Source organism: Eucalyptus grandis, chromosome 7, assembly GCF_016545825.1.
Source record: "Eucalyptus grandis isolate ANBG69807.140 chromosome 7, ASM1654582v1, whole genome shotgun sequence".
NCBI lineage: Eukaryota > Viridiplantae > Streptophyta > Magnoliopsida > Myrtales > Myrtaceae > Eucalyptus > Eucalyptus grandis.
In genome coordinates, this window is record NC_052618.1 from 24,954,017 (window position 1) to 24,965,448 (window position 11,432).

Below are 11,432 nucleotides of genomic sequence, written 5' to 3' on the forward strand. Positions count from 1 at the left end.
CACTCACGGGATAACTAGTCTATAGGGCAAAGCCGTTAAGGAATCTAAACGCAATAAACATGAGAATTCGACCAGAAACCGACTTCTCAAAGGTGCTAATCTGCAAGGGTTAATACAGCACCGTCAAAATCGATCAGAGATCAGAGATAGATCTATTCAATAGAGGTATGTGGCTAGAGTTTGGGTGATTCCAACCTAATTGCAAAATTTCTGTCAACAGCATTAAACCGATTTTTTATCATTTCTATACCCCGTACCCATATTTAAAACCTCGAGATTTTCACGACAACTGAGAGTCACCAATGTGTCGCAGATGTACAATGTGGCTCAAAAATAATCACCCACGGGTCAAATGCGCTAAAAATTCCTAAAAGCTACTCGGTGGGTTAGGTCACGCTAAAATCGCATCCGATTGAAATTAACCGCGAAATTGAACCCAATTTTAGAAATTAAAAGTTCCATCATGTCACAATCCATTTAGGAACGTCAACTCATCCTCCGAAGATTTTTCTGCAAACCCAACTTTTTGGCGAAAATTCAAAGTCGAGCTATTTTGGACCGGGAAATTAAGAGGGCTATTTTTGGGCGGATTTTTGGCGTTCAAGATGGATCCATTGATGAGGAAAATCATGAATTTAATGTGGATACCTTGGCTAGAATTTTTGGGCACCAATTGGATTTAATTGAAGAGAATTTGAGTTGAAATTGAAGGCAAATGTTGCAAAATTCCTAGGCCAAGGAGGGTGCAACATTCAGCATCTTGGGAGGCTTGTTGGGGAAGATTGGGGGAATGGTTGAGGTGAGGGCTGTGGACTTTGGTGGCCTTTGTCCCCTCCTCAAGCTAGTAGCAGCCATCTTCTTCTTCCTTACTTCATCTTCCTCCTTTGTTGCTATCTTGAGGAAGAAAAACCAAGCAGTGAACCAGAGGAAGCCAAGCCCTTGCAGCAGTCAACAAGTCGAGCCACCACTATTGCCATCCGCACGCTCGTGAGCGCTTGAGCCCACGCATCCAAGCCACTGATTCCGCCTCTTGCTCGCATCCCGTGCCTACTCGTGTCATGCCCTGGCCACTGTCGCCGTCCTCCGGAGCTGTTCTAGCCACCATTCGTTGCCGTCGAGCACCTCTGCCGCCCGTCTAAGCCGCTTGGTCCCGCCTTGCTGTTTCCGCGCCAACCGAGTCGCTCGGCCAGCTCCTTTAGGCTTTGGACAGAACCGAAGTTCCAGCTGGACCGTGAGGCTTCGTGGGCCTTTTTTGGGCCTTTCTCGGCCTTCCTTGGCGTCACTCCAAGCTTGTGTCTCGCTCGCCTTGGCGTCGCTGTCGCCATGAACTCACTAGCTCGCTAATCCTGTGAGTTTACTCACTAAACCTTGCTTAGGAGGTTAATTATCTATGGGCTAAGTGGATTAGCTTAAGTATAGCTTAGGTGGTTAGTTTAGATTAATTAGTAATTTAGTTAGTTAGTTAGGCTAATTAGGAGGTTAGATTAGATTAGTTAAGGGTTAATTAGATTGTATTATTTATTGAGCATGGTGCATTATTTTCCTAGGCGCATTTAAGTTATTAAATTAGTGTTTTAGGCCTAAGTCAGTATTTATTGGATTAAATTGTATTTATTTAATTAATTTTGCAATTTATTTATATATTTAATATTTTCCGAAAATTATGTCGAGATAGCCCGTGGCCGGAATTTCGTGTTGATTGTTGTGGTGTGATTAGTTTATGCAATTGAATGATAATTTGTGCAATTGAGTGGTGATTGTTGATTTTCAGTTATTATTTCAAAATTGTGAAATTTTGGTATTTAATTAGAAAATACTGAGTGTCGGGTTTTGACACCAAAAATGTTTTTAAATACTATATAAAAAAGTGAGATTTTAAAAGGAATGATATAATTTTTAAGGTTCAATCTAACCATGTATCCACACACGATTATTTTCACCGGGTGTTTTTAATACGAAGAAAATAGGCCAAGCGCATTATCTTAATTGAGATATTTGAGTGCAATGCACGGTGTCCTTGCTCAAAATTGAATGATCGTGTGATGGTTGAGAACCCGTCCCCAATGTGCGTCGGGTGGACATTGGCCCTATATGGGATGCCCCTAGAGAACGGATACCGGTCGTAATAGATTTTGGACTGATGCTCCTTCGGGATTGCCATCTAGTGTAGACGTTACCATGCTCAATGGGGTGAGATGATGCCTGGTTACACCAGAAGACCGCTGAACATCGAGTAGGCTGTGTCCGTTAGGTCGTGATAAAAATTGGAACACGTGAATGAGTGTTTTAACCGTGCCTGATTGTGGGACATAATTGTGTGGCACAGTATGGGACATGTTATAACAATTTGACCTTATAATGGGGACCCCTGCAATTGATTGAGATATGAAGTGATGTGCTCCAATTGTTGAGTGTGATTACTGCACATATCTGTTATATGAACCATACTGACGTGTAAGGAGGAACTGAGGTGAGGTGAATCTTCTGTGATGTGTGGTTAGACTGTCTCTAGGCGTATTTCCTTCCCAATCGGGGTTTAGGGAGTAGACTTGCTGTAACGTTGTCTCACCCCGTCATGGGCTTAACATTTTCAAGTTCAACTTGGTGGTTCCTCCGGTTCGTTTTGAACAACCTCAGGGGGAAGGGGGGTTACTGAGTGGAGTATAGACGTCCCTCTCCCTGGGAGTCACCGGATCCATGAACTTGTTGTGACCATTATCTAGGTCGATGAGGGCCTACCTTAGAGGGTACCTCATCGATTCAGGACGTGATTTCGCCATGGGCTCAATGGGTATAAGGAAGGTCCCCTTCAGAGTTTTGATATCCCCGCCATTGCGATCAACATTGCTCTAGACGAGGGTGCAACTGACCCTCCTAAAGGGGTTGTAGAGGACCCGAAGCCCTTGGAGCCTGTGGAGGTGGAGTTCGAAGGATCGGCAAATGTGTCTGACTAGTAGGTTGTAGGATAGCATCTTTTTGAAAGCCAATCTTTTTGCAGAGAGATTAGTTTGTTTATAGAAGTGTTTTATGAAAATTCGTATCTTGTTTTTCTATCCCATATCTGTGTTGTTTGGAGATTGTTTATATGCTTTTGCATGTGCAATAAAATGAATGGGTCTGTGATGCGTCCTAGGTCGTCGCATTTTCATCGACCACCGAGGGATGTGCAATTGCTCGAGGTTTGACGCGTAATAGTTTTGATATCTTGAATTTTCTACCCCATCCCGATTATATGAAATGGGTTTATCGTCAATGCGCCTATGGTCCTTTTTCTCTGAGCTGATCACTCACGAGTTAACTGATTTATCAAGTGAAGCTGTTAAAGGATATGAACGTGACAAGCTTGAGAATTCAATCATAAATCGATTGCTTGACCGTGATAATTGGCAAAAATCAATATGGCACCATCATAATTGATTAGTGATTGGATATAGGTCGATTCGATGGATGACGTAATTAAATTGTTCGTGATTCCACATGATGGCAAAATTCGCGTCGAATGGCACTAATCCAATTTTTTGTCGATTCTATACTCGGTACCTGTAATTGAAACCTTGAGATTTTTACGACAATCGAGCATCGCCGATAAGTCGAAGATACACAAACATGGATTGAAAGTTATCAACCACGGGTCAAACGCACTAAAATCCCTAAAAGCTACCTGATAGATTGGGTTTCACTAAAATCGCGCCCGGTTGATTTTAACCACAAAATTGAACTCGGTTTCGTGAATCAAACATTTGAGCATGTCGCGATTTATTTTTAGGACCTCATCTCATCTTTTGAAGAAATTCCATCGAGCTAGGAATTTTGGCGGAAAAATTCACTTTGGCAAAATTAAATCAAGGAAATTCGGATTGGCAAAATTAAGGGTCTTCTTGGCTTTCAAAATAAATTAGTTTGTGAAGGAAATTGTGGAAATTGGTATGGGCAACCTCCTCATCAATTTTGGCCATCAAATTGGAGTCAATTGTAGAGAATTAAGAAGAAATTAGAGGGAAATTCGCAGGGCTGCTGCAATGGGCTAATTTGGCCTTCAATTTGATTTGTTTGTGAGGAAAATGTGAAGAAATTAGCCATTGGTACTTGCCTTGACACAATGGTAGCTGAAGACCTTAGGGAAAGCACTCAAGTAGAAAATATTTCAAGTACAAGCCCATTGGCCACAAGGTGGACTTCTAAGGCCCCTTGTCCCCCTTTCCCTCATTCCTCTTCTGTGACACCTCCCTGGACCGAACCTGCTTCTGTTTGCATCATCTTCTCCATTTTCACTCCATTTCCTTGCTGCAACCAAGAGCCAAGCTAGTATAGCCAGCCACCCGCACGCCCGCCACTTCATTGCTACCGTCTCCTCGCGCTAGCAACTCGACTAGCTCCAGCTGCTAGTCGAGCCCAGCCGTGAGCCCATCCTTGAGTTGACTAGCCCGCGCCTGTCGTGTCCAAGTTCAGCTTGCGACCAGAGCTACCTGTCGCTGCCATTTGAGCTGCGCCACCATCCAGCTGGTCCGCCACCGGCCCCAACTCATTTGGCTGCTTGTCCCTGTCGCCACTTGCCCTCGTCCAATTCCGCCAGCCTACCGATTCAACCCCTTCGCAGAACCGAAGTAACAACTCAAGCTGTGAGGTCACATGGCTTTTTCAGCCTCTTCCGGCCCTCCATTGGAGACGTCGTAGGCCCGGATCTCGCCACCGTCGCGCCGCCATCACCATGAACCCATTTGCTCACTAATCTGGTGAGTTAGAATCCTAATCTCTGATTAGGGGATTAACTACACTTGATAGGATTAGTTTAAGTTAAGTAAGGATTAGTGATAGTTAGTTCATGTAACTAGGTTAGTTAGGATTAGTTGGTTAGGCCAATTAGTTAGTTAGGTGGTCAGTTACGGTATTTAGTTAGTTTAATTAGATAATGTAGTTAGCTTAGTCAATTAGTTTAATTAGCTTAAGTAGATTAGCCCAAATAGCTTATCTAGATTAATTAAGTAGTTTAATTTAATTAATTTGCAATTTATTTAATTAATTTTTAATTAGCATTAATTATACCAGGATAGCCGGTTTGTAGAATTTTTCGCTGATCATCGTGGTTGCATTGGTTTGTGCAATTGAGTGCTAAATTATGCAATTGGGTGCTTGGTGATGATTTTTGAATTATTATTGCAAAAATATGATTTTATGGTTTAATTAGAAAAATACTAGGTATCGGGTTTTGATGCCAAAAATATTTTAAGTACTATATAAAATCATGGAATTTTTAAATGGGAGAGTATCATGTTTTGTGAATCGATTTGACTGTGTGACCACACACAATTATTTTACTTGGTATTTTTAATACGAAGAAAATTAGCCAAGTCCATTATTTGAAATGGAAGTATTTGAGTGCAAAGTACGATATTCTTGGTCGAACATGGATGTGCATGTGATTGCTATTGGAACCCGTCACCCGATGAAAGTCAGGGATGTGATGCTCATTCGAGAATGCCCTTGACAACGGATGCCGGTCGTAGTGGAGGTTGGGCCGATGCTCCTTCTGGAATGCCGTCTACATGTAGACGTTGCTGTGCCCGATGAGGCGGAACGACGCCTAGTTATGCCAGATGACCGTCGACTAATGAGTTGGCTATGGCCGTTGGGTCGTAAATATTTGGAACACGCTTGAGCGATTAAGATAGCCGCGCTTGATTATGGGACGAAATTGTGTGGCACGAAATGGGATGTGTCATAACGATTTGGCCTTATAAACGGGACCCCTGTGATAATTGATGAACGATATGAGGTGTTCCAGTTATTGAATGCATTTAATGTATGCATATGATATATGAGATGTACTAATGTGCAGGGAGGTGTTGAAGTGAGGTAAGTCTTATATGGTGCATGTTTAGGCTGCCTCTAGGTGAATTCTCGTCCTAATCGGGGTTTAGGGCATTGACTTGCTAAGACTTTGTCTCACCTCGTTGTGGTTTAAAATTTTTTAGGTCCTTAGATGGAGGTGCACCATGTCCATTTTGGGTGGCCACAGGAGGCGGAGACCAAGTGTACCGTACTCCACATCCACAGGATCCCCTGAACCCGTGAGCTTGTGGTGACTACCATTTGGGTCGATGAGGACCTACCTCACTTGGTACCTCATCACTTCAAAGCGTGGTTCCATTACAAGCCTGACGGGGTTCAGGAAGGCCCCTTGGATGGTTTTGATGGACCTACCGTCGATACCGAGTTTGATGAGGTGCTTGACCCCATTATGGATGCCGATATTTTGGCAGATATCATAGAGAATTAGGGGCCGAGGTTGAAGAGCCCGGAGTAGAGGTAACTGACCCTCTAGACATTGACATCCCTGATGATGTAGTAGTGGACCCAGATCTTAAGCAGGTAGGGTCCGGGGTAGAGTTAGCTTGGTAGTTTCTTTTGGATATAGACTCCTGTATATAAACCTGATATGTTTATAAAGCGTGTTTTGTGAAAATTGATTGTCCTGCTTTTCTATCCCATGTTTGATTGTTGTCTAGGGTTAATGAGTTCGCTTCCGCATGTGCATAAAACAAATGGGTTGGTGACACATCCTAGGAACGTCGCAAATTTTAGTCAACCATCAAGGGATGGGCGCGTGCCTAAGGTTTGGGGCGTGACATCCCTACCCGAAGTGGTATCAGAGCTGGTTAGTGTCTGGAGTGATAAGGTGCGATGTGTTATGGGATAATTATTAGAAAAGACCTTTTCTTTATGCTAACGCTTGTGATTGATTAACTGATTGGTAGATTGTTTTGTGTGGGTCGCTCAATTTTCTAATTCTGTGTGGAATTAGAAAGCAGGTTCTATAAAGAGTTTTCAGTATGAGTGATCAGGAGCAGAGGACTTCTAGGACTAGGGCAGTTGCGTCCGTGTCTCGGGGTAAGACGCCGACTAGGGTCGATACCCGAGGAATAGCGCCAGCTCAGGCTAGCGTGAGAGAGCAAGTACCACCGTCGGCCGGTACTGGTGTAGTAGCACCTAGCGATCCTAGAATTGATGGGATCGTTTGGCGCTCGAGAGTTTGGGAAATCTGATGGGGCAGCAAGTTCAGAATCAAGTTGCCACCGCCGCCACTACTGCTACCAATGATGCTACCACTGCCGCACCTATCAAAGCCTAGCCTGGGAATATGATCGAGGAGAGACCGATGCATAAGCTCGTAAAGCAATTTCTGGAGTAGGTGATCCCGAGGCTGCAACCCTATGGATCCAAGAATTGAAAAAGGCCTTTGCGCTACTGAGGTGTTTGGAGGAAGATAAGGTAGTACTTACGATCTACCAGTTATAAGGAAATGCAAGCACTTGGTGGAGCGCCACTAGAGGAAGAGTGTTTCTAGAAGGCGTGGTCCTGGTGTGGAACGCCTTCATTGAAGTTTTTAATGGGAAGTATTTCTTAAACAATGCAAGAGAGCAGAAGATAATAGAATTCTAGCGCCTTCGTCAGGGTTTAATGTTAGTAGGCCAGTACAAGGCGAAGTTCGCCGAGCTGTCCCAGTACGCACTGAGATTGGTAGAAGATCCAGTGGACAAAGTGAGGAGGTTCAGGGATGGCCTCCAACCGGAGTTGAAAGATTTGTTGGTGCTATTTGATCTGAAGGATTAGAACTATATGGGAGGGCGCAATTGATAGAGAGGAACTTGAATGAACGAGCCGCCGCATTTGGGTCGCGATTCGGGTCTAACCGGGATGGTAATCGGTTTGGGAAGAAGTCAATGACTGGAGGAAGATATCCCATTTTGCCCAATAGGAAGGGTAGGATTGGGAAGTCAGCATCTAACCAGAGTGGTGTGTGTTGTTTTGCGGAAGACGACATGGATCAGCCCCGTGTTTCACCAGAACGGGTGCTTGTTTTGGATGTGGCCAGCAGGGCCACCAAGTTAAGGATTGTCCACGCAGGCCGATGGGATCATAGTCGCCGCTATTGTCAATGGGACAGAACCGAGGGAACGCACCATAGAACGCACCACAGGGCATGATGAACAAGCCTCCAGCACAAGGAAGGGTGTATGCTGTCACTCGACGGCAGGTAGAGAACTCACCAGACGTGGTCACAGGTATGGTCTCATTGAACGACCATGTTGCTTATGCTTTATTTGACCCTGAAGCCACGCATTCATTTATTGCTGAGCAATACGTGGTCATAGATTTGATTATCTTAGCCATGTATGATTTTGATGTTATTATTGGCATGGATTGGCTCACCAAGCAAGAAGCTACTGTAGACTGTTATCATAAAGCGATTCAGTTTAACCCGTTAGCGAGTGAAAGTTTTGAGATTATTAGAAGTCGAGGAGGACCCTCGATTACCTTAATCTCGTCGCTTAAGGCAACCCGTTTATTAGAGGTAGGTTGCCGATGCTATTTGGTGACTGTTGTGGATATGACTATTGAGGAGCCAAAGATGGAGGACATTGTTGTGGTATAAGAGTTTTCAGATGTGTTTCCTAAGGAATTACCTGGTTTGCCCCTAGAAAGGGATATTGAGTTTGTGATTGAGTTGGCCCCCGGGATGGAACCAATCTCTAAGGCTCCTTACTGTATGGCGTTGTCTGAATTAAATAAACTGAAGGTGCAGATGTAGGAGTTGTTGGATAAAGGATTTATACGCCCTAGTGCATCACCTTGGGGCGCACCAGTCCTGTTCATGAGGAAGAAAGATTGTTCATTGCGTCTTTGCATCGACTATCGGCAACTCAACCAAGTGATGATCAAGAACAAGTACCCGCTACCGAGGATTGATGACTTGTTTGACAAGTTACAGGGAGCGTCGATATTTTTCAAGATCGACCTGAGGATAGTTTACCATCAACTAAGGATCGGGAAAGAAGATATACTGAAGACAGCGTTTCGTACACGTTACCACCATTATGAATTTTACAGTAATGCCGTTTGGTTTAACCAATGCCCCAGCTGCTTTTATGGATTTGATGAATTGTGTATTCAAGGTTGGATCAATTCGTGATAGTGTTCATCAACGACATCCGGGTGTACTCAAGAAGTCCTGAGAAGCACGAAAGGCATTTAAGGACAGTGCTTCAGACTCTGCGAGATCATGGACTGAACGCTAATTTTACTAAGTGCGAGTTTTGGCTAAGTTGTGTAGCTTTCCTAGGTCACGTGATTTCTGGTGAAGGGATTTCCATGGACTCGACTAAGATCGAAGCAATGATTAACTGGCTGAGACCAATGAGAGTGACAGAGATCAGAAGTTTCTTGGGATTAGCCGGTTATTATAGACGATTCGTGGAAGGATTTTCAGCAATAGCCATGCCTCTAACTCGACTACTAAAGAAGGAAGAAAAGTTCATATGGACAGATAAGTGCAAGCGTAGTTTTTAAGAGCTTAAGCATAAACTGACTACCGCACCCATGTTGACTATTCCGTCTGGACCTAGAGGATATGAGATATATAGTGATGCATCGTTTAGAGGACTGGGTTGCATTTTAATGCAACATGACAGAGTTGTTGCATACGCATCCCATCAGTTGAGGTCTCATAAGTTGAATTATCTGACGCATGACTTGGAACTCGCAGCAATTATCTTCGCTCTAAAGATTTGGAGACACTACTTGTGTGAAGAAAGGTTCCAGATCTTTATAGATCATTAGAGTCTCAAGTACTTATTCTCTCAGAAGGAGTTGAACATGAGACACCGTTGTTGGATGGAACTTCTCAAGGACTATGGCTACGATATCTTGTATCATTCTGGAAAAGCTAATAAAGTTGCAGATGCGTTGAGTCGAAAGTCTTCAATTGCACAGATGATGGTTAAGGAATGGACCCTACTCGAAGGAGCTTGAGATTCAGTTTTCAAAGTTGAGGTAGGCCACCTTTCAAGTCTTATGGCCACCCTCAGAATTGAACTGGAAGTGCATATAAGAATAAAGACGTTGCAGTTGACAGATCCTAAGATCCAAAAAAATCCTACAGGTTGATGCAAAAAAAGAGAAAGGATGACTTTTAGATTTCTGAAGATGGGATACTAAAGTTTCATGGAAGATTGTGTGTACTTGACGATGCAGAACTCCAGTTTGTTTGGATGAATTCGGAGAGCGTAAATTTACTGACCCTACGTTGGTTCAACAGTTAGTAGACGCCGTCAAGGTTATTCGAGAAAGACTAAAGACTGCTCAAAGTCGTTAGAAAAGTTATCTAGATAAGCGGTGAAGACCATTGGAATTCTAAGTTGGTGAACACATATTTCTCAAGGTGTCACCGATAAGGGGTACTTTGCGCTTCGGCAAGAAAGGCAAGTTGAGCCCTAGGTACGTCGGTCCCTTTCAAATTTTGGAACGAATATGAACAAAACGAGCAACATGGGAAAGTGAAGACTCGATGAGACGTCAATACCCCCACCTTTTTGAAGAAGAATTGTAATGGTTTAAATGAGGATAAGATTTTTATAAGAGAGGAAGAGTTGTGACATCCTGAACTTTCGACCCCATCCTAATTATATGAAATGGGCTTATCGTCGACGCGCCTATGGTCCTTTTTGTCGACACTTAAATTTTGGCAACCCAGTTATTTATTTATTACATTAAAAAAATTAGGGATTAATTTTTAACCCCTAAAAAAGAAGAATTAAATTGCATAGCATATAGTTTTAGGGGCATTTCTTTTTTATTTGTATTTGCATTGGACTGGTGACAGATGGATTCGAATTTATAGTTCTGAGCTTTAAATTGACAGGTTGAACTAAGTCCACGAAGAGAGCGAATTGGCCCAAGCCTTTTTTTTTTTTTTATGACCGAAAATTATTTTTGTGAGAAATAGAGATTTGATATTTTCAGTGATATGACGGTGAATTTTTCAAAATCCTCGAAGAGATATTATGAGCTAATTTTTGCAAGATTTGAGATCTGAAGAAATCCTGTTGCAATTCTGAATCTTTAATATGTGATAAAATTGGTGGAGAATATTCATTTTTGCAAAGGAAATCTAGAGGAGATAACGAAAAGAAATATTGCATTCGAGAAGATCTTCATGTTGATTTGAAGAAGAAAATAAAACCCTAGTCCTTGGTAAATAGGTTGCTACACTACAGAAGGGAGGGGGGTGGAGGCCACACAATTGACATACACGGCCATAAGAAGGTGAGAGAGAAAATAGAGAGGAGAGAGCGACACAGAGGAAGGAAGGAAAATACAGAGAGAAACGTTCACCATTAAAGGGAACACTCAATTTTGAAGGGAGACAGAAGGGACAAAGACGAAAGAGACGAGGGGAAAGGGGTCTCTTCTTGAGCCCTTCGTCCACCGTTCTAACCCCTCTCGGCCGTGGGTCGCGTATCCACCTTCACTGACAAACCCAGCATCCATGGATCTCCAGAGCCATTCCCGGAGCTGCGTCTAAGCTCAGCATTCCTCCGGTGGCCAGCAAGCTTCGGGTATATTTGGTTTTGTTCCAACTCAGCGAGTATCAC

The 11,432-nt window shown here is 43.2% G+C and overlaps 1 protein-coding gene across 1 annotated transcript; it reads left to right on the forward strand.

The window, feature by feature from the left end:
* The first annotated feature begins 7,981 nt into the window (after positions 1 to 7,981).
* Positions 7,982 to 9,348, forward strand: LOC120295999 (uncharacterized mitochondrial protein AtMg00860-like). Its single transcript, XM_039317645.1, has 2 exons — positions 7,982 to 8,172; positions 8,955 to 9,348. Exons 1-2 carry the CDS (start codon positions 7,982 to 7,984, stop codon positions 9,346 to 9,348), a joined length of 585 nt encoding a protein of 194 aa, XP_039173579.1.
* Positions 9,349 to 11,432: the final 2,084 nt, after the last annotated feature.

Bases quoted from the DNA above. Each gene is read 5' to 3' on its own strand.
- LOC120295999 (XM_039317645.1), top strand. From the start codon at position 7,982: ATGATGAACAAGCCTCCAGCACAAGGAAGGGTGTATGCTGTCACTCGA. The intron at 8,173-8,954 runs GTATGATTTTGA...TGTGTATTCAAG, and splicing joins GATTTGATTATCTTAGCCAT to GTTGGATCAATTCGTGATAG.